At 42.6% G+C, this 24792-nt stretch overlaps 1 protein-coding gene across 4 annotated transcripts in view; it reads left to right on the forward strand.

The window, feature by feature from the left end:
* Nucleotides 1–24792, forward strand: part of Glis3 (GLIS family zinc finger 3) — a 424529-nt gene that overhangs the window by 301008 nt on the left and 98729 nt on the right. For all 4 annotated transcript variants that reach the window (XM_055614087.1, XM_055614089.1, XM_055614090.1 and 1 more), the window contains one exon: nucleotides 23792–23953. In XM_055614087.1, coding sequence (XP_055470062.1) covers nucleotides 23792–23953 — 162 coding nt within the window. The remainder of the gene's footprint in view (nucleotides 1–23791; nucleotides 23954–24792) is intronic.

The following is a 24792-nucleotide window of genomic DNA, read 5'->3' on the forward strand; positions in this document are numbered from 1 at the left end:
CTTAAATTATAACAGATCTTGTTGGACATTTTGGGGGAGAAAACAACTTAAAATTCCATCCAGATCTTGGCTGCCAGTTCAGGACGTTGTTACTCTCTGCCTTGCCAAGATTTTAGCTTACTCCTCACTGAAAGTGCAGGGCTTGGGGGTGGGGTCTCACCGCCAGAGAGAACACTAAGTGACATCATTAGGATTCAGCTGCATCTGCGACTCCCAAGGCTCGCTGGCTTTCACCTCCCCCACCTCTGTACTGTCCCCTCCGTGCTGCGCCCCAGCTGTCCTGTAATCTCCCCTCAGATGAGAAGCTAGCACAAAACTGCTCAGAGGTATGACATCAGTGGCTGACTACCAGTTTACAGATCTGTTTGTCTAAATGTAAGTAAACATCTAAAGCCTGGGTCTTTCTAAAGCAATCCAAACCATGTGACCACTTACCCACCGACAGTGTTAATTTCCATTAGAAAACTGGTAACCCTTTTAATAGGGAAAACAATTTAAGATTCCTGGGGGAGAGTCTAGTGAGGCATGAGGGCAGGCTTCCATTCTTTACAAAAGTGTCATCCTATTGAATTTATCATGCCACCAAGAAAATACAGTTGGGGCCCATTACTTCGGCTTTAGTTTTTAATATACTTTAGAACAAAAAGATAATATTCTTTAGTTTATGACACTTTCTTCTTCCATGTTTATAAGAAAATGCCTTGGGATCATGATTCATTTTCATTGAAGCAAGTTTCATTTGTTCCTATGTATTAACTATGGGCCTGAAGGGGTTAATGGAACTTATTGTGATAGCTGAATGGCAGTCAGTAAAGAGCCCCCACGTAGTTTTGAAAGTCATAGCCCTGTTCCCTGCTTCGTCTGCATATGCAGAGACTTGTGTTCAGGCTCCCTAAAACTGCCAACTTGAGCAAATGGTTGGTAATTCTTCTCAACATGGGTTAGCCCGCAAAGTATGGTTTCAGAGTGGGACGCTGTTTCCTCATAGCAACTTTCCTTCTTCCTTTTGAATGTTGGCAACCTTGACTTTGGAATATTTTTGCATTTACAATCAAGAAACTTTCAAAGAATGTTATTCTGACTGGCTTATTAAGGACCCATGATTTATGGCATGTTTAATTCCACCTGACTTCCATTGGGTGGTTGCACGAAGAGATGGTGTAATATATTCAGATTTTGTCATAGTTGGAGAACAGCATATTTTTGTCACATATCAGGTTTAGTCCTGTATTCCAGGCATTTATCCATTGTAGATGTTTATTTCTTTTCTAACAGCAAAATGATTAGTACATGGGCCTTGTGACCCATGTCACTTAAGGGATACTGTTTCCACGTCTTCTGGGGCCAGAAGGCCACTATCAACTATGCAGCAAGAGCACAGCAGGTCCTGACAAGCCGTTTACTTTCTTGAAATGCAAGAGTCTATTTAGGGTGATGCTTGTGCTGCTGTCAGAGCAATGAGGGTCAGCAGTTGTGGTGACAAATTAGTTTTGACAAGCTTAATGACCCCCAAAAAGAAAAGTCTGTGGCTCTGATAGGAACTGGGGAATAATTGGTAAGCTTGGCCAAATGGAGAATGTGTTAAAATTTCCCAATTCTCTATGTCAGGCCAATTACACCATTCAGCAAAAGGGTGGAAGGTTGCCATCGCTTCTCCAGCCCCACAAAAGCATCAGCAGGCTATATTTCAATCAATTGAATTTAGTTTGGCGGGACATCAGGACATTGAAAGAAACAACTGGATCTTTCAAACTATGTTCCTATGAAAAACTTGGACAAAGAACAAAATGACAATTTCTGAGAGACTCCACTGGACAGCGCTCAGCACGCTGCCGGCAGATTCCACTGGCGTACCGTAGGCCAGCGTTCCCTCGTCTTCCCAGGGTGGTACATCCTGAGACCAAGCACGCCTCGTTAGAATGTGTAGTAAATAAATGATTATCAGTGGCCAACTCACCAAAACACAGTGTCCTCATCACTTTATTGTGGACCGAGTGCCAGCATCTCTGTGAGTATCAGGCAGTAGGTTGCTGTCTGCCAGCACAAAGGCTGTTTCTCCCGTGTAGGTGTCAGCAGTGTGGGATTCCTCTGAGGACAGTGAGGGAGGGATCTGTCCCCTGCCACCTTCTTCTTGTGGATGGATGTCTTCTTATTTTAAATGTACAGTGTTACTTATTTTCACATCCTCTTCCCTCTGTGTGTGTCTCCAGGGCAGTGGGTGTCAACCTTCCAAATGCTGTGACCCTTTAATAACAGTTCCTCATGTTGTGGTGACCCCCAATCATAAAATTATTTCATTGCTGTTTTTCATAACTGTATTTTGCTACCGTTACGAATCATATGTCAATATCTGATAGGCAACCCTCAAAGGCCTGCCTGTGCCTTCTTTCCCTGTCCCCGTGGAGAAGGGGCAAGATAGCTCTCCAGGACCCTTGTTATGAGGGCACTACTTCCAATCATGAAGGCAAAACTCTTCTGAGCCCATAAAATTCTGAAGATCTCACCTAGTAACTCTACCACTTTAAGAAGCAGGCTTCCAATACAATAACGTGAGAATCTTAATACATTCAGAGCATAATACGGGCCTCACTTACCCTTTGCTGGCTGACAACACAGGTCCACCACTGCCGATTGGGACACAAAGCTGGACTAGAGCCTCCAGCAGCCCACTGCAGACCTCTGATCCTGTAGCTCTTCACCACGGCTTACTGGGCTCTCTTGCAGCTTGCCCACAGGGTCTGTTTTTCAACCTTTAGACCCTCGTGGGTCTCATGTCATCTTACTAGATTTCTTTTAGCACCTGACAGCTAGAGTTACTGCTTATACTCTTGACACTCACCTCCAGAGTTCATTCTTACATGGTATCATTTCAGAATTACACAGTCCTTTATTTATCTTATTTCACATCACATGCTATTGAGTTTCTTGGTATGCTTGCCCTCTCCCATATACAAGACAAGCTTCCTAAGGACAGGGACTCTATCCCATTCATCTTCATTTGCTGAGATACCCACCCACCCTCAAGCCCAACTCATATTTGTTAAGAGGTTGACTAAATGAAGTATCAGAGAAAGTCTTGAATTCAAAAGAATAGCCTAGTAAGAACTTGGTGATTAACGAACGAGTAGAGCAGAAAGAAGGAAAGGGTTTGGGACACATCAAGTCCCACCTAGCCCTGCTTCTAGGCATTACTCATTAGCCTCCTTCAGTCTGAATGCTCTTCCTTACAAAAGGAAGTCTAAGTGATTCATAAATAAAGAAAAATAGCTTAGGAAACTCCTGTGAATACATCAGATTCTATGGTCAGCCATATACTTGAGGTTTAATAAAATAGCCCTTTCTTCCTTGCTGTTCTTCAGAAAGACTATTTATTTACACACGGGCTGGGCACATAAACAGTAGAGTCTCCACCGAACAGTTGTTCACTTCAGAGCTGGGCAGCTGTATGGCAGGCATTTACTTTCAGGGAGCTGAGGGGCTAGATGGCAATAGTGTGACACTGTAGTGGAAGGTCAGCAGTCGGGTGGATGGGAGGACTCAGTGGCTTTCCGTTCCCGGTCAGCGCTTTATAAGGAGCTCTGAGATTCCCAGCATTTGCTCCACAGAATTCCAGGACTGAAGGTCTGACTCACTAACTGCCATAATCCCTTTGTTTGGGATCATTTTCCTCACTCCCAAGAGGCTGCTTGTTTTGCACCAAGGTTATTGCATGCAGAACAGTCTGCAGTCTGCAACATCTATGATGTGAGCCTTTGTATGGACTTGTACAGATAATGTAAACGCTCACTTTTTATGACAAAGGGGGAAAATTCAGAAATTCTTTTCCTGTGCTTCTGTGCTGGATCTGGAATGAAAATTCAAGAAACCTCCCTGTTGGTACTTAGCTTTTTTTTTTCCAGATCCATGGTATGCAGAGGACATGGCTACTAACAATGTTTTTTTGTTTGTTTGTTTGTTTGTTTGTTTTTTTAAGGGAATAATAGATTATTTATTCTGAAATGAAGTATGAATGGCCAATGTTTTAAATATGGCTTCTATTTAAATCCCCTGCTCTGTAGTGTTGCTGCTGGGGCCAGTATCTAAATTTCAATGTCAGTACTATCCTGGTGGTGCATCCTTGGGGCTGCTTGATAAAGTCCGTTGGTTGCCTTGCCTGCGGTATGCAAAATCTGGCTCCTGACTCACCTTGCAGTTCCCTGTAGTTTGAGTCTTTGTTCTCTGGCATTCACAGCCTCAGTGCCTGCCTTATTCCTAGCACCTCAAAAGCAGTTTTTAAAAATCTTCTTTTAAATGCACTGATTTTTAAGGTGAGATCAAAGACATTAATTGACTACACAGCCAAGCCAGGGAAATGTTATTCAATCCAAATACATTGATTGCTGCATAAACAAGGACAGGTTTAATGTGTGGGCAGTGTAAAACACTCTGAGAAAGGGCTCCAAGCCTACTGCCTGAGGATCATCTTATCCTTTTTTTCCACTTGAGACCCCTAGGCCACACCTTCAAAGAAGGAACAGATTGACAGATACTGCTGCTTTGAGATCCTCTTCTTATTCCCTGGCTCTGTGGGAAGCAGAGAGCTTAGCCACCTAGTAAAGATATTCAGGGTTCACTCCCACCGCTCTGCCATGCTGTGAGTTGCAGGCAAGGTCTTGAGGACAAAACTCTGCCAAGCTTGCCAGGGAAGGTGCGGGGTTTACTCAGATCCCGAATGCAAGTATGAATGGTTCTGAGCGCTGCTGGTATTACTGAACATTGAGGCGAAAACCTCCTCTTTGCAGGGAGCTCAAGTGTTTTAGTGAAGTTGCAGGAGGAGAAGCCAGATAAAGTCTAAAGAGCTAGAGTCCCAGCTCAGGCCCTTGTGTAGTGGCCAGGGCTGCTCTGTAGTAGAATTACTGTTTAGGAATTTTGCAGAGTTGGCTGAAGGTAGAAAGTACTTGGGTAATGAAAAGAGGAAAAAGTGTTTGTGGGCCATGGGAGCAAGCCGGAAAAACATCATCCATGCTGTGTCTTCATGTTCATCCTTAAGCTAGGAGTCCAATCATGTAGTGTTACTAAAGGATGGGCTGAGAATCCAAGTGATGTCTCCAAGCCCGTAGGCTTTCTGGGAACGGCCTTTATTTGACAGGCCAAAAATACGCTGCTTGAGGGCTGGGTCTCCACAGAATTAGACAAAGGGCCTCCAAGCCCGCTCCTGGTGATCTGCAGGCTTCCAACCAGGACATTTCTGCTGATCTGGATACCATCTATAGTCTCAAATCCGTGCCGCTTGCCCGTAATATTTTAATAGCCAGCCCAGATTTTTGGCAGGCTTTTGTTTAGTTTATTTTTCTGTAAGCTTGAGATTTAAGGAATTGAAATTTGAGAGCATTACTGTGTCTTTGGAACTTAGAATCAGAAACGCTATTAGAGATGATTCTTTTTTTCTTCTCAACTGGTACACTGAGGAATGGAATTTAGCATTTATAAACGGCCACTGGGTAATGTAAGTATAAAAGGTTGTTCTCACAGATGATGTAAGCAGGTGGTTTGGCTAGAATTAAGAAGTCACCTCGTGCCCTCTTTAATTGTATTTTCTTCTTTCTCTTTTCTTCCCCTTCTCCTTTCTTCCCCTCCACTCACCTTTGATCACCTCTCCTTTCTTCTTCTTAAATATTAATAATGTCCTTTGTGGTGAGAACTATTCAGGGGGTAGAAACCTGACTGGTATGGTCCTACTCGCTTACTCACGGGTAAATACCTCACTAAACAACCTCCCCACCCCCAGTCATTTTTATCACTGCCAAAAGGGAGACTTCTCTTTGCCAAGTGTGGCATCCATCACCTTTTCGTTAGCTTCTTCAGCCGTGACTCTTCCCTGGCAAAAGCCCACTTGAAGATTTCTGCAGAGCTTAGTCTGTTACCTGATCGCCAGGTTTTTCTCCATGTGTAGTTGGCTAATTATTCTTTCTCCCTGTGGCTTTTTGGATTTCTAAATTCCGGGAGAGAAAAATTCATCTGTCGTTTTGGTAGTTCTTCTTTCTTTTCCCTCTCAACTGCTCAGAGCCATATTTAGGTAAAAATCTAGTCTGCAGTCCTGGAAACATCTTGGATATTTCCTGCTCTTTAATCCAGTGCCAACCCCTAAGTACTGTTTCGGACCCCCTCTCATGGAAATGATGCTGTCATGTTAGCAAATATCATGATTATTTCTTTGGGCTTCCTAGCAGCCTCTGTGGCAGGCCATTCTTGGTCTCAAAAATTCTTTCTCAAGCACCAGGGCACCTCCTTCCATGGAACTCAGGTTCAAGTTTTTGGGTTTGTTCATTTTATTTTATTTTTTCTTCTCTCTCAGGGAATAAGGAATCAGATGGAACTTGGCTGGATTGTCTTTTCTTTTTCCTTTAGGAATAAATGGCATACAAGTTTCAGATTGAATAAAATGGCCTACAACTCCCAAGTTTGAAACCGGCTCAATAAGATAAAGAAAGGTGCATGCTTTGGGAGTGTAGTGGCAGGGACTGAGGGTGTGAGAAGCTGGCTCTTATTCAGCATCCTCCCTGCCTGTGAGGCAATTCCTAGTAGCATCCTGACACAGCTGCTCACCTCAGCCCTGAGTGCTTTCTCTTTCCACCTTTGCCATTCTCTCCAGTTGCTAATTTCCTTGACTTCACAGAGCTTGTGTATGCCAGGTGGGTCCTTCTGAGGTTTACATCCTTCTTTTATTTATTTATTTTACTCACTGGCTTATTTCCTGGGCACCATTGTCTGAACTGTCACAAATTTTGGACTCAATTCCAGATTGTCAAAGGCATGTTTTCCACCGAACAAACCAAAAGCATGGAACAGCTTCAGCCCCTTTTTACTTTCCTCTCATTACCCATCACAGCAGGGAGGATGTGGGAAAAAATGCATCCTCTGGGCCCTAAAAGAATTTCTAATATTCTTCCTTTCTCCGTAAGATACACAGCTTAATCCTTGCTTTCGACATTTTTCTTTTCTTTTTTTCTTTCTTTCTTTTTTTTTTTTTTTTCTAAATAAACAGGGCCTAATTGGAAAAAGCTGAGAGAGCTAAGCAGAAAAGAATAGAAAACATTTACCGAGCTTGGAGGTGCATATTGAATGCTGCAGGAAATTTGCATATGGATTACTTTGTGAAGAAAAAAAAAAAAGAAAAGAAACATTCTCAGCCCATTAGTTACTGCGAAGGACTCCCAGTGACTAAAGTCCACGTGCTTTGCCTTGTTTTCTCCAGCTGTTCTTTTCTGTAATCATTTCTCTCTGGCCACAGGGCAGCTGTTCTGTTGTTGCTTAGTGCCGAGGAAAAGAGAAAATAAGGGATGTCAGTGCACCGCGTGTGCAGCCACTTCCGCTTCAACCTGATTGTCCTCTTTCTGGGAGCTTTTTCATCCCAGGGGTATCCAAGCCACCGTTTCTGTCCCTGCAAATAGGGTACGTGGCGGCCCATAGATTTCTCCCTGGTGCCTCAGTTTCTCTAAAACACAAAGTAGGTGGTAGTGTTTAGCAGCAGTTTAACTGGAGATGGAAAAAAAAAATCCATGAATATTTATAAAAGTAAATTCAGTCCCTGGAATATAAGATTCCACAGAAATTCAAAGCATAATTAAGGTAAGGAGAACAGATTAGTGTTAAATATATGTGTGAAACACATTTTACATTTCCTTCCAACAAAGGCTGAATTTCATTTACTCCAAGTGAGGGGGAAGGTAGTGGAGTGGTATTGTGAATTAGGCTTCTAAATTTGGATTTTGATATGTTGATTAGTGTACTATAGACATAAAGAAACATGTTGACATTTCTCAGCAAGTGTGTGTGTGTGTCTGTGTGGAGTAGAAGATGGACACATATAATAAGCAAATGTAATTACCATTGGCAGTATTCCTCCAGGAGAGCCAACAGAAAGAAAAGAGAAAGAATTGTTACCGAAAAAAGATACTTTACACTACTTTTTTAAATCCATGGAAACATCATTAAACATGGATCAGCTCTTGGCTTTGCAGTATGAGGCACAATCCTTTGTATGAAGAGATATTAGGTATTATCTGCAGAAATCATCTGTGTAGTTGTGTTATTTATTACTTAGGAAGCAGCGGAAACTGTTATCTTCCAAAGGCATCATTGAATTATTAAGAGGTATGGAAATCAATGTAAAGATCCAAAATCAATGTTGATCAGCCTATTTTAAGCTATCCACGGTGGAAGCTTGGATGTTGAGAACAAACATCTTTGAAATGGTGACGACACAAAAGAGAAGTCTTTGTAAAGAAAAATCTTTCGCGTATTATAAAACGCAAAAATGCCACCCAGGCACTGATTTTCAACAGAAACATAGTCATTACACACTCTAAAAAGGCTTTGTCTTTTGATTCCCACCCCCTTCTATGTAGTTTTCCTGGTCAAGGTTGCTGGGAGCAACTGAATCTTTCTTGAGAGTAATAAAGACATAGCTAAGCCTTACAGTGAGAAGTCAGGTTCATCAGAGAATTACACAGTTGAGACTAGGGTCACAGAAAAAACAAGGGAATTTTGAACCTGTATCCCCAGCTAAGTATATCTAAATCAGAAACCGTCTAAGCAGCAGTCACCATCTAATTTTATCTGTCCGTCTGTCTGCTTGTCTGTCTATCCACTTAACATCCCGACCATAGCCCTTCCTTTCTCTTCTCCCAGTCCCACCCTCCTTACCTCTTCCCCCTCCCTTCCTCCTGAGAGAAGGGGAGCCCCCACCTGCCTACCCGTGTCAGAATTTAGTGCATCCTCTATTACAGTGACTTGGTGAGCCAGCCTCGCCGGGGAGTGGGGGGGTGCTCAAAAAAGCGTGGAAGCAATATAGTTTTTAATATAAAATATATGAACTGGTTAGATACTCTTGGACCCCGTGGTTACAGACCACGGCCCTAGAACAGCTGCCATTAGCATGCTTTGGGGAAGCTTTAGAGATGTGGACTCCAGATCTCACCCAGACCAACTGAACCAGATCAAGGGTTGTATAGAGGTAGGAGTCCAGACACCTGGTACATCATTGCTTCAGGTCTATGTGCCACCTCCACACAGTGATTGCTCCATAAGTCTCTAGGAGTTGACTTGTGATCACTGAATAAATAGTTTGGCATTTGGACAGTCCAACCCATTTGCTACTTACTCATCATAGATTCCAGACACTGTGGTAGGTTCTAGGAACAGGAATAAGCATGGCAGATTCAGAATTCAGAAGTGAAAAATGCCAACAGAGAAAGCACAGTCAGCAAGCTTAGGCTCATCCGAAAGGTCAGTGCATCTGCAGTGTCCCCCAGACCCAGGCTGTTTTTGAGGCGTTCTGTTCATTTAGGCACGGGTATGCAGAAGAGCTGTGAGGTCCTCTGCTGTCTCTCGGTGGGAAACAACCCACATTCAATGAAATCTCAGGATTTACTCATAGCAGGAAAACAGCAGCATGAGCCCAGGGAGCATAGTGCCAAGGGCATCCCGATATTTACCTTGCGCGTCATTATTCTCCCAGGTTCCCTTGATCTGGGTGGACCTGTGGCTAGGCTGCCTCTGGATTTCCCTGGCTTCTTTACCTTGATTGTCTTCAAGTCCTTCAAGACTGATCCTAGTTCATCTTCTTAGGTCTTCATTAGCACCCTTATTCAGGAAGGCCAGGCTAGGTTCTGGTTTTCTTAGCTTGTACTTTTGGCTTTTCTCTTTCCTTCCCCTTTTCCTGTTATGATTGTCTTTCCATCTCAGTCATTTCAAGTTTGAATTTGATTTGCATATATAAACTGCTAATTATACCAATTACTTACAATGCTTCTGTTTTCCAAAAAGAAGTCAGAAACTGACCCCTCTCATTAAAGCTAGTGTCGGGCTTCCCTGTGTGGAGCTGTGGAGACACGTTCTTCCTTTCTCTTATTCTAAGTCTCATTCTCATAATCTGTTTTTCTGTCTTGTCTGTCTGTCTATCTGTCTATCTCTTTGTCTGTATGCCTATCTAGTTATCTATCAGTAAATTAAGATAATTCGTCATCTGCCTATCTATTATCTGTCTATCTCTATCTCCTGTATCTTTTCTTATAAATTACCTTTAGAAGACCAGCTACTGGTGCTTTTTTTTTTGGTTCACAAATGCTCATGTTTCTGGTCTTGTTTGTCTGCAGTCCAGCATACATTCTTTAACTAAATACTTCTCTTGAAAGATCAAAAGGAGTTCTCCCTGCTTTCATTTTGCTCTTGGCTGTGGCTCATGGATGGCTTTCTTCATTTTTTTTTCTTAACTTGTTAAGAAAAAAAAAGCTCTTTCCTACAGAAGAAACAGAAGTGGCTCTGTGGATCATGAAGGGATCATTAGCATTCACTAATACAGTATGTTCCTAAGTTTCCTTACTGCCACATCCTTTCAGTGTTATTTACTGAGCAGCTGAAATAATTGGGCTTTGAATTTTTAGATCAGTATAAAGCAAGACCTATTGTCACTTGTTGCTTGATGTAATTGCACCATACTTATTTATTGAGGCTATTTATTCACCTCCCTGGTGGATAACTTTCTCAATGCCAGTTGAGATATTTCTGTGTGAATGCTTGGAATCTAGAAAAGCATGTATTTCAAGTAACATTTAGAAATTATGGAGGGCTTCACAAACAGTGGTTGTCTCTAGACCTTAGGGTCTGATCTTTGGGTTGTTCCCATCTTTGAGTCTGCCCTGTTGCTCCTTAGAACAATCAGTGTTTGGCAGAATGTTTGGTTATTCTGGGTAGATGTTAAGTCCTAGTGTGAGGGTAGGAAGGAGGGAGGGGGTGGGGCAGGGTAATATGACTCAATCTCTTTGCATTATTGATAAAATACATGCTTCTGCATCATAAAAAAGACAGGCCTGCGCCCTGTCTTCTTCAGGCTGATTGTGCCATGAGGATGTTACAAGCGTACATAAGTGGGTGACTAACTTAACTTTGGGGACAAAGAATGCTTTCCTAGAAAAGGGAGTATTTCAGCTAAGATATCTTATAAGATGGATGGAATTTAACCAGCCGAATAGGAAGAAACTATTTTTTTTTCTGGTAAAGGAAGGAAAGAGCTTGTGCAAGTGCCCAGAGGCAGGAAAGAGCCATAGTGCCTTGAAAAGCTTTAGCTGGAGAAACAGGAGAGGAGGTGATGATAGAGGCGCTGCTGTAGAAAAGCCAGGAGGACCAGGCATGAGTGGTGGCAGGGTTTAAGGGCTCCAGCTTTAAGGAAACTTGGGGAGAGTTTGGCATAGAAGAGAACCTCCTTGCAAATACTCAAAGATGAGAAAAGCTCAAAGGTCTAGAGACCAATACTCTTTGTCTAAGAGTCAGATGAAATGCGTATATTTCTAGGCGGCCAGTGGTGAACCTCAGAGGTCCAGTTCAAGATGAGAGGTGTTCATGACTGTGAGAATCTTGAAGGGTTGAAATGAAATATGGAAGGATGGGAGGAGGAGCGAGCAGGGTTGCCTTTCCTGGAGTGAGAACTCAGGGTTAGGACAAGTCCTCACTGGAGTTCATGTGTGTCCTTTGAGGTACTGTGGAGGGAGGCCATGGAAAAGAGACTTTAAATAGATGGTAGACCCGCAACTCCTTGGGGGGTGGTTGGAAGAGTCTGTGCCAGTGTCAGTTGTAGGTAGCTGCAAGGATTAAGACATGATTCCTGTGCCTGATACTGGGAAATAGTAACAGGAACTGTACTCGCATTTCAAGAAGCTTTGACTCCAGTGGAATCAGAAGCACTACAACGAATGCCCACGTGGATCTACCTGACTGTTAAAATGAATAAAGCACCTAACATGCCCCTGGCTCCTACTAGACTATGAGAATATCTAAAACACCTGTCTCTTCTCCTTTTACAGTTACTTTGCAGTATGTGTTGAAGAAGAAAAGGTCAAATTTTGCCACCATGGATGACTTGGTAGTAATTTCAAGATGCCTGTTTTTACTTTTTGTTTGTTGATTCATATTCTTAGCACCAAGTATCCATGACATAAGGTCTTTCTGTGTTTGGCTGAGTAAACAACCTGAAGTCCTTCTAGAGTTGCCGTGTTGATTTTTTCGTGCCAGGTCTCATTCTGCATTGGTTTCTTAGCAGCCCAACTTCGGAATGCCTCACAGATGCGTGTCACATTTTCCCCAAATTTGAGAACTATAGTTAGTTAAAGGCAAGATTATGCCAAGAACATACGGCTCCCGGTACTTTCGACTCGGAGCTGACAGCTTAACTCCGTGCTTAGGCTCTGGTGAAAGTGCCTGGTGTAATCTAGGAGAGATCATCCTTGTGGATGTAAATTCCTACGATTTTGTACTGTGTAAAGAAAAAGACAGAAAAAGAGGAGTTGGTGATTGGTGTTCAGAAACACATTTTTTATTTGTTTGCATTTATCTATTTATTTATTTAAATATTGTTCTCCTCTCTCGAGAATTTGCTTTCCCCTTTGGCAGGAATGGTGCAGTCTGAAGTCGTGAATCAGCTTGGTGCTCTGCTGTCTGCTAGCTGATGTCTCTGCCTAGTGACTCAGTCCACCTCTAGCCTAACTCTCCCCACAGGCTTATGTACTTGAATCCTTGGTCCCCAAGTGATAGCACTGTTTGGAAGAGATTGTGGAAATGCTAGAAGGTACAGACTTGCTAGAGGCAGTGCATTAGTGAGGGCGGCCTTGTCTTCTTTCCAGTGGGTTCATTCTCATTTCCTCTTGCTTTTGGATACGAGTGCGGTCAGCCAGTCTCCTGTTCCTGCCTTTGCTGCCTCCCCTGTCATGTGGACTCCCTCTTCAGGGAGCCATTAGCCACAATAAACTCTCATTCTCTAGGGTGTTTTTGCTCATGGTGCTTTATCACAGTAACACAAAAGTTACTAATACACCTTTCCCACTTAAAGAAGGATGATAAACAGTAGGTACTTTAGGCACCTAATAGATGATGAGGATGCAATAATGTGCAGTGTCTGCTGAGGGTTTATCCGATAAGTGCTTTCTTGCCAGGATTATTGGGGAGGTCACAGTCATGTCTGGCAGCGAGATAAAATAACAGACCTCAAAACTATACCTTGAGAAAATACCTGGAGATTAACTCAGCTCCCCTACACCTCTGCGAAGGCTGAGGAACACGGGCAGCGTTAACCGAAGGCAGCAGTTAGCTGCTCCAAATCGTCAGCTGCATTTGCTCACCATATCTAAAGTGCCTCAGGTGTGGGGATGTCTACTCGCATCTCAACCTTGACAACCTGGGGTCGAGTTTCACTTAACCGTCAAGACAAATGGAGTCCATTGCGTGGGAAGGAAGTAGAAGCTGAATTACATGCCATAGCCGAGGCTTGAGGTCCTTATTTTTAACCTCCAAATCGTAGGGCTCAGATTTGTTGTGTGTGTCACAGTGATCGAATGACTGTGAGTCTCAATACCACTCACAGGTCATCACTGAAAGGAGTTAATAGGGTTAATGAAAGTTTGTTTGTTTGGCTTTGTATACATGAATAAAGCAAGGCATATGGAGGGAAGGGGCAGATGTGACAGCAGTTCCCTCAACGACCAAGAAAGGAAAGCGTCAGATACTGGATGGAGTCCTAGAGTCATTTAAAATCAGAAGGAGGAGACAGGGCACGTGGAAACCGTGCAAGTTTTCTGTTTGCCAGTTAGATGTACGTGCAACAGCTCAGTCTTGAATGAAAAGTAGGGGCACACCGACAGACCGACACACACACCCTGCTCTGAGGTTTTTCCCTTTGACGTGCCACCAGGACCAAGGCCGAGTTCCGACGCCATTTCACTTAAGTGACTGGCTGGAGGCGGCTTTTAGTAAGAGATAGGGAATTTCTGTTAAAGCAATAAATACATAACGGAAATGGATGACTTTTTGTAGAAAAGCAGTGTCAGGAAAACTTCCCTGTCATTCTCTTCTTCCCTCCTCCCACCGCAGTAGTGAAGATTTTTGCATTTGAAAGTGGAAAGGCTTAAGACATAATTTTTTAATCCCATCTTTCCTGCCTGCTTGCATCTCTTCCAGAGCTTGTCAGGGCCAGATCTGGAATAGCAAGAGCCATTAAAAATTTGGCATATTGCACTCCGTTTTTTTGGAATACACTTTGTGGGCCAATGTATGGTAAATTATTCTCTGCTTTTCGTGTGTGAATTTCCTCTTTTCTCTTGGCAATTCCCTGCTTGCTTCTACACCCCTGCACACATATCTTAAGCACACACGCGCACACACAAACACGCACGCACACGTGCATCTATTGCAGAGTCTGTGTGGAATATGTGTACAGGTGTTTCAGCGTGTGCCGTGGCTGTATCCACAAGCACATACGCACACATTTGCACCTTTGTGCCTCTACGATAAGCAAATTGACTCAGACAGTTTGTCTCAGAGGCTTGTGTTGCTGAGTGTATGTTAGCACACATTCTGTTTGAACCCGCAGACAGTTTCCCAGTCAGGAGATGACAAGATTCAGCAATCGTTTTGGGAAACACCATAGTTACTAACTACATTGCTACGCGCTGTTACACCGAGCATGCCCAACTCCTAATGAAGCCGAAGGCAGGCAGAGACGTGTCTCATCGCTACAATCAAAGACTATTAATTACTTGCTAGCCAGGTCCACTGCCAGTGAGAAAGCTGGCATGAAGGCCTTGTGGCAAACACCGTCCTTCAAACAGAGTCCTTAGCTATTACAGGTTAGGACCTGCAGCCTAGGCTCTGAGCTGCTGTCTCCCATTTAGAGAGGCTGTCTATCGGATGATTGACCGAGGCATGGCATCATGGGAAATTGTTGGACCTGCTCATTGGGTATTCTTGACTTGGGCAATTTAGGGCAAGGTCCTAAAGTTTGTTTTTCTTCATGAGAAACTGATGAGAGGCTGTGTCCTGGCGTATTGTAGAGAATATTAGCTCAGTTTTAAAAGGGCAGTTTAAAACAGCTTCTTTTCCTTTATGCATGGGGAAGGCACACATTTATAAGCCCTGAATTATTGATAATAGCATGTTTCCAGTGTGTCAGTATATGCATAGCTCTAATTTGGAAAGGTTTTGGTAGGAAAACACTCTACTTGCTGTACGAGTACTGCTGAAAATTTACTAAAACATCAATAAAGGAGTTGATCCAACACACACACACACACACACACACACACGTGCGTTCTCAAATAGAACCATGTGTTGTAATTAGTATTTTCTCTGCATGGATAGATAATAATTTAATTAAATATACACTGTGCAGCAGTCCTATGGAACATTAAAATCCAATATTTAGGCCCATAAATGCACTTTACAGCTTTTAAGAGTTTGACTGTTTGATGTCACTGCAAGCAGTAACTGGCTTTCTCCCTAATTAAAAGGCCCTAATGAGTTCACTATACAAGGAAGTCTAGGAAATCAATATGCTTCTTTACCAAGTGTTCAGTCTCTCCATTTCATTTAACATTTATTTAGCAAATCATGTACAATCGCTTTGAGTATATGCCAAGCACCGTACCTAATGCTGGCAATAAAGAGATTAGTAAGACTCGGTTCCTTGTCCTCATAAAGCTCACAACCCGGGAGGGAAACAAACAGTCCAATTAACGTGCCTCTCTGTGCTGCTGGGAATAAGCTGCGTGGTTGGCATGTGTGGGACAGACCCAGAGTGTCCTGGTGAAAGCCCAAAGGAGAGCCTCCCGAAGGAGGTGGCTATGTGGTGTTGCCAGCAGAGGGCGCTGTACAGGGAAAAGCAGGAGGCCCAAGAAACTGGCCTGCTGCTTGATCACACTAGAGAAAGGCCCCATGATAAAATGCTATGGTTTAGGTGTCTGTTGCCCTTCTCTCCCCTCTTCCCTTCTTTGGCCTGTACTCTGTATCTCATGCCTTTTTCCATTCATTTGCTTAATTCCTTCTTATTCCATCAATCCATTTCTGCCTTCTAAATGCCCAAAATGTATTTGGGAGGCAGACTTTTGGAGAGAACGTAAAATTTGTTGGCTCAAATAAATCCCCATTGTTCAGTTCATACGAAAGTGTTGAACCTGGCTTGGTTTGGCCAATTCCGTGGACTGTACTGGAAGCTTTGGTAAGATAGGATTGAGCCTGATGTTTCCCTGTGCCATCCAGAAGGCTTAGAGAAATGCTGGACATTCAGAAGCCCAGCAAGGGCAGGCCCACTTAGGAGCAGCACTACTGATTGTACAGCTGCAGTAGTTGGTCAATATTGACTTCTGGGTTAAAGTTTCTAAGCATCTTCACCATATAGAGTTAGTGCCTTTGACTTGCTTTTATCAGTTTGCTTCGTGTATATGTCAATGAAGCAGTGTGCTTGCTGGCAGCACGTGGGGGATTAGGCAGAATGGAGCCTCCAGCACATACAAAGGGCCACATACTTCCGTATCAACAGTGTCAAGAAACTATGAATTCCAAGCAAATAATGATGTCTACAAGTATGTGGAATAAGGGAAAATTGGGTGCCTGAGGGTTTTGGAAACATAATTTTTTGTTGTTTATTAGTGTGGCTTCATATAATCTTGTGTGTGTGTATTCACTTGAGTGTGCCTACATCAAGGGTTAAAACTGTACCTAGCTATGTGGTTTTCAGCAATGCCTACATAGAAAGTTAAACAATTTAGTTGCTTTTAAATATGTTTATTCGCTACTAATTACATACTTATAAATATATATGTGTGTGTATATATATAATTGTTAGGCTGGTATATAATCAAAGAGCATTTATTGTGGCTTTGTCAGTCCCTGAAGAATATGGGCTCTTATGAATAGTTGCAGGTTGCATGAAGTCAGTGCCAGTAAACAACAAAATTCCCACACAACCAGCCTGCATTGTTTACTTGGTTGAAGAAATAGTAATTTGGTTGAAGTTGTAATTTTGATACACTGTATTGGTACAACGCAATAGTCTACACACACACACACACATATACACATACACATATACATATATATGCACACACACATCATACACATATGTATGTACATATATTTGATGAGTAGCTAGAAAGGCCTACATCATGCATGTTACAAGGCCAGGCTCCACTTTGGAGGACTTGTTTTGTAGCTGTGAATACAATAGCGGTGACTAGGTTCCATTTGACCCCAGTTCCTTTCGACTGTTAAAAATCAGATACTTGATAATTTCTTTAAAGATTCGGTACGGTTCAGTCGTTGGCACAGAAGAAACATTTTCGCCCAGCCTTGTCACGTGGCCTCTCCATAATCATTTTCCCGGCTTCATTTTATTTCCTTTATTGCCTCATTTAGAAGACCCTCATAAGATCAGCTGTTACCCATGGTTCAAAATGGTCAAAGCAATGAATCACCCTAAAGCAATAAAAATCACATATGTATACCCACGCAGGTGACCTTCGCTTTATACAGATTTTTATTAATCAAAAAACAAGAAGTACTACAAGCCAGGAAGGAATTTATGAGCTGGTTAACGGATTCATTTTGCACACCAGAATAACAAGGAAGGAACAATGACTGGAATTTAGGACTGTTTCAGAAAACATTACTGAATGGGTTTTATATTAATTCTGCAGCATTTTTAATAGTTCCAGAAAATCAGGATAAATGAGAACAGTCGGCCACTTACAGATGCTGGGTGAGTGTCACACACTGAATCAGCGACTTAACTGAGGTCTAGTGCCATATAGCTGCTTTTCCCTTCTGAGTCCCTACCCAGACCCCAAAGCAGACAGATTTTAAGGGCTGTCATAGATGAGGTGAGCACAGATCTCCTAGATGCCAGGAATCTTTGGGAGCTCAGTCTGGGGAGCTCTGAAACAAAAACAGTTGTAATTGTGACTTTCAGTAGTTTTCCAGTGAGGCCAGTGCTGCTCTGTATAAAACTTAGGAATGTAAAATCAGATATTCCCTGTTAGCAACTGAAAGGTAATGCAGAGACCTCTGGGTACAGTGCTGGGGACAAAAGGGTGACTGAGCCATAAACACGGGTGAGAATATGCAGACACATGCCTTTGGTCTTCCTTGCATGTTTACTAAGATGAGCAGAACAGGGAGCAGGGGGCCTCAGTGTTGCCTGTAAACTAGACATGGTCTCTCTGCGACACTTCCTGTAGACTTTCGGTAGACTTAACGGTAAGCATTAAAGTTCGCTGGAGTATTTGGTGCTATTTAGAATCCACTGGAAACAAACTAAGTGGAGTGGGCACCAAGGGAGAATATTCCCAGTCACTGAAGTGACTTCAATCCTGCTGGCCTCAGCGTGCTTCTGCAGTGCTTCTGTTGGAATCTTCATCTTTTTCTGCTCTCTCTCTCGCTCTCTCTCTCTCTCCCTCTCCCTCTCCCTCTCTCCCTCCCCCTTGGCCAGTTTTTAAAATTAGGTTGTGCTGTTCTGTGTTCTGAGAAGAAAGATGACTCTTTTTGGTTCACATATGTCAAGGCCTTGTCTTTATCCTTTTCTTTTGTTCTAATATTTGTGTGTCCTTTTCTGAATCCCTCTACACTCTCCACTTCGATGACGAGGATCACCAAGGATCCCTTGCATCTCCAGGTATAATCTGTGAACACTGAGCATCTGCTCGTGTTCCCTGGAGACAGAAACCCAGTAGCTCACTCTCTTGTGGAAGGCTGAAGGTGTTGGACTCTGCGTCTCTGCACCTCCACGGGACTCACGTGCACATAAAGTTGAAAAGGATCTCTGGAAGGAAACTTCCAGAAGTAAATGTTAGCAGAGTATATTCATCAGAGTTCTTGGTGCCCCTCAGCACTGTAAACTGGACCTCTCCACTTCCTTGGGCTCTTTCTTTCAGAGTTTCAGAAGAAATCTTACCCCCTTTGAAGTCACGCAATTAGTCCAAGAGGACTTGACCTTTTAGACTAATGATGGACATCACCTTGACTGTAGCCAGGGCATCAGAAATGTTTGCTGACTTTTCCATGGAAGCCTCTTCATCTCTGTTGTCTTTGGGTGGTGTGTTGAGACACAGACTCGTACCTAATGCACCAGCCAGTTCTTAGCTGCATGTCACGGTGGCAGCCAACACTAATGGGATTAATTGGTCTTGACTGGTGGATTGTGAAAGTGTGTACCTCCAAGGGTTATAAACACCGAGCCTTAATTGAAATCAAATGTATATTTTATAAAAGCGTGTCCAGCAATGTAGGCTGCTTTCTATTTGGGTTTTGTTGATATTAGCAATGGTATAGAAATCTGATAAAGAAGGTTTGCTGTCATTACTGCTTTGAATACAAACTTGTACTTCTTGGCACTCCAGGTAGCTGATTAGAGGAGGGGATAATATTCAACTTGATTATTGGTTATACATATGGAATAAATCCCATTTTAATGGAGTCTAATGAGCCTTTCATTGCTAGAACCTTACACAAAGGCTTCTAATAGAAAGAGAAAGTAATATTTCAAAGGTCATCTGAATGTTACTGAATGTCAACAATCTGTAATCAAGCCAATATATATTGATGATGATTGCAGTCCAGCCTCATTCTTTAAATATGAAATAATTTTCTAAATTAGCAAAGCGATGCAAGCTAAGGTTCTTTAGGTCTGAGGGAACTTGAAGATGTCTAATTAAAGCTCGTTACTTAAAACCAGAATTGAAGAGATTTTTCTCAGAATGAGGCTTCATGCCATGAAGTATTTTCAAGGCCCATGAGATTTAAAGTTCTGTTTCTGGGAGTTTCATGCCCTGGTCTCCCTCATGCCTACAATTCCACCAAAATGTGCAAATGGAAAACGTGAGTCCTTCCCAGTGCTTTTCCTCAACAGGAGACTGTAATGGGCAGTGGTGGGTGTGTCGTTGTGCAGGAGGCCACAGTGAGAGACATATTTCAGAACCAGACATCTAACTGGTGGCAAGTTTGAAAGCCATGACTTTAAAGAATTTCTAGTGAGAGATTGGCATTCTGGGAGTTCTGTCTCACTTGCTTGTGAATGATGATTATTCTTCCCTACCCTGGTGTGAACGGTTCTGTTCCTTGGATAGCTGCTGCTTTATGAATTCAGATAACTGAGCCTGGAGCAGAAATGGTGAATTGTGGCACTTTCCTCTGTCGTTGGATTTGCATAGTTAATGGAGGATGTTCGCAGCATAGATGGCCGAATTTAAGTTCAGGGGTGGATTCAGAGAATCCCTCTTCTCTGAAGAGTTCCCTAAGGGTGCTGATACGGTCTGAGCGCCATGGCTCTGAGCGCCGTTGCTCAGAGTGTGATCCCTCCGTTGTGTTACCTGCTGGCGTGTTACCTGTCCAGCTGTACATACTGTCTTCGGCTTCCATCGTCTTTCTAGGAGTAAACATTGAGTTCTATCATTTTTACCTCCCAGCAGCTGTGGACCATGCTCACAGGGTTTGTTCGGAGGGCAGGTGCTTTTTAGATCAAATGAATAGCCAGGATAAAATAGTTCACGCAGCCCAAGTAACTCCGTGAACACCAGTTCCCACTTTTACTGTTTCTCTGTTCATATTTTCTTTTCCTCTTTTTTTTTTTTTTTTTTTTTTTTTTACCTTACTTTATTCCTTCTTCTTCCCTTTTGAACTCTTAAGTTTGATGGTGGTTTGGTTTTCTTCATCTTCCATTCTGTCTGTTTTTGAGTTCAGGACAAATCAGGGCTTGTATGATCCAGCTGTGGGTTATTAGCCTATGGATTCATGGCTTCAGAGGCAATCTAGGAAGAGGAGAGCCTGTGATAAAGCTTGAAGTTTTGCAGGCGCTGAACCACAGCAGGGGTAAAGAACAGCCACTTGGCAGTGCCTGTCTTAGCTCTCTGGGTCTATCTTGAATGATGGGGAACCACACTGAGAAAACATGGCAATCAAACCCAAGATGTCCTCCTAACCATCCTGACTTTCTATATTCAGGTGTTTGTCTACACGGCTCAACACCTTCCACAGCTATGTAGAAGTCATGAAAACAGTTAAGATTAAAAGACACCCAAATTCTTAAGCTCTTCAAGAATCCAGTTTTAGCGTTTTGGGCTGTTTTTTTTTTTTTTTAATTTTAATTTTTTATTTTTTGAAAGCGTGCCTAAACGTTTGCTTTATTTTTAAGCACTTGCCTTTAACTGAACTTGTGAATGTAGGGGCAAAACTGCCCCAGGGAGAGGAAATTCCTGTGCTGAATTACAGGGTTATTCCCATAATGGATGATAACACTTCATTATAAAATTGCTCACTTTTAAGTTCCATCCAGATGCCATTAGAGAGGCAAACAGCACCTCCTTCTCTTAGAGTCTCTGCTGTCGAGTTCACCCAGGTGGCTCCGACCCACTGTGTGTTAGGCCTTCCAGCAGGCCATCGTTCAGTCCTGGAGGACCCGGTCCACACAGTCTTCAAGTGCGTTAGTTTCTCAGCGAGAGTGAGAGCTTGGTGTCTGTGAGAAAGCTCTTGCATCCAGGAAACTGCCTTCTGAGGACTGCCTCCACTCAGAGCCTCTCTTCACTAGTTTCCCCTGCAGAATACTGCTCTGCCTCTGTCTGTTCTCTGGCCACCCTTGTCCCTGACGGAACATCCGACGTCATCCAGGTTTTCAGTATTTTACAAATTGTCTTCCTGCTGTCATATTCCATCTGGATGCCCATGTTGTCACTCATCTTTGCTTCTTCATGTGGTTTGGGTATTCTGTTTTTCACTGATTTACATGGAATGCCAGACCTTTTTTCTTTTTCTTTTTTAATCATTGTGTTAATGGTAATAATAGCAATCAGTCCAATCCTAAGCAGACATCTAAGTGGACATTGAATAGAAAGAATGAACAGTTGCTAGCTGCATCTACCTTACTTGTGAACACATGGACAGTTTGAGTCCTGCAAGCACGGAGCTGGGTTTCTCTTTCTGTGGCAGAAGTGGGGGAGGTGTCTTATCTGGCACTCAACAGAAACTCTGTTAATTCAGCTATCACTGCTCTCCATTCTCGCGGTTGTGCTCAAACAGTGCAGCTTTCTCTGTAAGCTTTGAGGTAACTGTGGAGGGGCAAGAGATTGGGGGACACCCAAATCTGGGTACATCCGACTGGAACTGGCACCAGAAAGACATCTGCCCTACAAAAGAGCCTTAGTAGGAGCGCGGCTATGGGCCCAGTATGTCCAAAACCACAAGCTCATTTCAGACCTAAGTGTGCTCCACCAGGTAATTCCAAGGAAAATAAATTGAGCTCCAAGACTTTGCTCTTGATTCTTCATCCAGAGTGAACCTTAAAAGCAGATGTTTGCTTGGCAGAGCCCTCTTAGCTATGAATTAGGAGTTAATTTAGAACCCTTTGATTCTTAGACTTGAGATCTATTTGAAAATTTGCAGCAGTAAGGCCCCACAAATTCCAGAATCTACCCCCACCCCAAGCAGTGTGGCATTATGTAGACTTGGCTGTAAAAAAGTCGTCAGCTTTGTCAGCATTCTTCCTTCGTTCAGGCTAAATTTATTTTTTTATGTGAAATAGAAATCAGGAAAACACCAAAAATTATTTTAAGCAAAATATCAAAATTGAAATAAACCAACATATGTCTGTGAGACATGTATAACTCTCAATCAAAAATAAGCACAACTTTCATAAATTTCTTAAAATACTCCAGCATGCAGAATGTGATCAGCTTGAATAGATGGGGAGTTGTGACATAGTTGACTATTTTTTCTACAGTTAGTTCATCCTTTACTTAAGGATAAAATTTCCAGCTGCTGAAACCTTCACGACCAGAGTCCTATACTGTTACAGTCAGTGAGGGAACCAAGACATTTTATGAGGACCTTGCAGCACAGCTAAGTCACGTTGTCTAATTTCAAATGGAAACAGCCCTTCTCTTAGTGTCCTTATTTTTATCCTCCCCTGTATTCATTACTTTCCTCTAAACAAAACACAACACTCAAGATTTCTTAAAAGCAAAGCATGTTTTGTTTTCTGTATCCTAACCTTAGTGGAATTAAATGTATTACAATCATGTAAGTTTTCTAGGGCTTCTGGTAAGTCTTCTACCTTTGTTCTTCACTTACAGCTTCCTTGCTGTATTTCCTTACTGTCACTTTAAATGTTAGCATCACTGTGACCCTATAATAGTAGCTGATAATTTACCCGAAGAAGTGGTAGTATTAACAAGCTACAGGCATACATTTAAAAGCCATCTGATTCGTATCTAGGTAGTGAAATTTTTAAAATAAATAACAACAGTAACAAATGTAATAATAGTAAGAGGTTACTTTGTTTGAAATTATTTAGCACTAAGTAAATTCTCTGTCTCCTAGCTCCCCTTAGAAAAGCATTTTAAGAACTTACTAGGCTTGGCAGCCCTCTACATGTTAACACTGGCCACTCACTTGGAAGTTGAAAAACCTGACAAATACTGAAGAGCAGGAATGATTGAGTTGGTCTAGCGGGTACCTGCTTCCCTCCTCCTGTATTCTTAGACCTTCCCTGCCTTTTCCTTTCTCTGTCACAGATCACTCTGATTTCTCTTGTTGTTATTGTTTATTTTTCAGCTGTTGAAAAGTTTCTTCCTTCCCAGTTCCTTCAGTGTAGAACAACTTGGAAATAGAAAAGTATGTTAATTTTTTTTTTTAAATAAAGTGACAAGATATGGATTACTATGTTTCTAGTGATCGAGCCAGATGGCTCACAGTGAATAGTCTCTGACATAAACCGTCACAGAAATCAGTTTGGGACTGAAATCTTGTATGGAATGTGGCATGTATATGCTGTGGGGAAGATGCAATTCACATAAACACACGGCTATTTTTAGAAGCAATATTTGTTGTTGTGTGGATTTAATTTCATCTTACTGTTAGCTAAGTACAAACTAATGGTTGTTTTTCTTCCCAAGAATCAGGCTTTGGGTCCTCTCAGTAACTAAAACTTACTTTCTTTTCGCAGTTTGAAGGCTGCAAGAAGGCTTTTTCAAGGCTGGAGAACCTCAAGATTCACTTGAGGAGCCACACGGGGGAGAAGCCATACCTGTGCCAGCACCCAGGCTGCCAGAAGGCTTTCAGCAACTCCAGCGACCGTGCCAAGCACCAGAGGACGCATCTTGACACTGTAAGGATGGCAGGGGCTGGCCACCTTCCAGCCTCAGCTGTGTGCGCCAAAGGTCCCCTGTGATGGTAGGATGCTGCAGGTGCTTTCTGACCTTCAGGACACAGGGGGCAGTGCCAAGCATAGGAGCAGAACACAGTGAACTGCCCACAGGGAGACCTTGTATGTCTCCTTCCTTCCTTCCTTCCTTCCTCCTTCCATCCGTCCTTCCTTCCTCCCTCCCTCCCGTCCATCCGTCCTTCCTTCGCTTTCTTTTTATAGTTGTGAATTTTGTGACAGAACTTTCTGGGACCCAGGGTTAGTCCCTTCTCTGTAGAGAGCAGAAGCAGTTCGGGGGCTATCATGCAGTAGCTGTAGGCACACAGAACGGCCACCAGAGATAATTAAAGCGTTTATCAGTTTATCAGGCGTTACCACAATAGACAGTGTATGCAATTGGGAAGAACATGAAATGCAGTGTTCATGTGCTGACCCTGTTTCTTTTTCTCTTGACCTAACTTTTCAGACAGCATGGCGTTGAGCACGAATCCGGTCTCTTGCTTTAAAAAAAAAAAAAAAAAAAACCTCTGTTATTTCTACCTGCAATTGATCTAAAATGACAAAGCCAATCTTTCTCTGAGTTCATTTCATACATGCTTTTTCTGTGTTAACAGTCACACATCCTTTTATATCAACCTTATGAGAACAATTGAGTTTTTATTTTCACACCCATAACTCCCTTAAGGCTGCCACATTTTGCTCTTTGCAAATGCTGTTTCTGTGTAACTTTTGTCTTTTATTTCCCCCCATTATGCTGATAGCACTTTGCATTCTCAAGCTTTGATGCCATTTTCTTTACAGGA

Source organism: Psammomys obesus, unplaced genomic scaffold, assembly GCF_907164565.1.
Source record: "Psammomys obesus unplaced genomic scaffold, mPsaObe1.curated_primary_1811, whole genome shotgun sequence".
In the NCBI taxonomy this organism is placed as follows: Eukaryota; Metazoa; Chordata; class Mammalia; order Rodentia; family Muridae; genus Psammomys; species Psammomys obesus.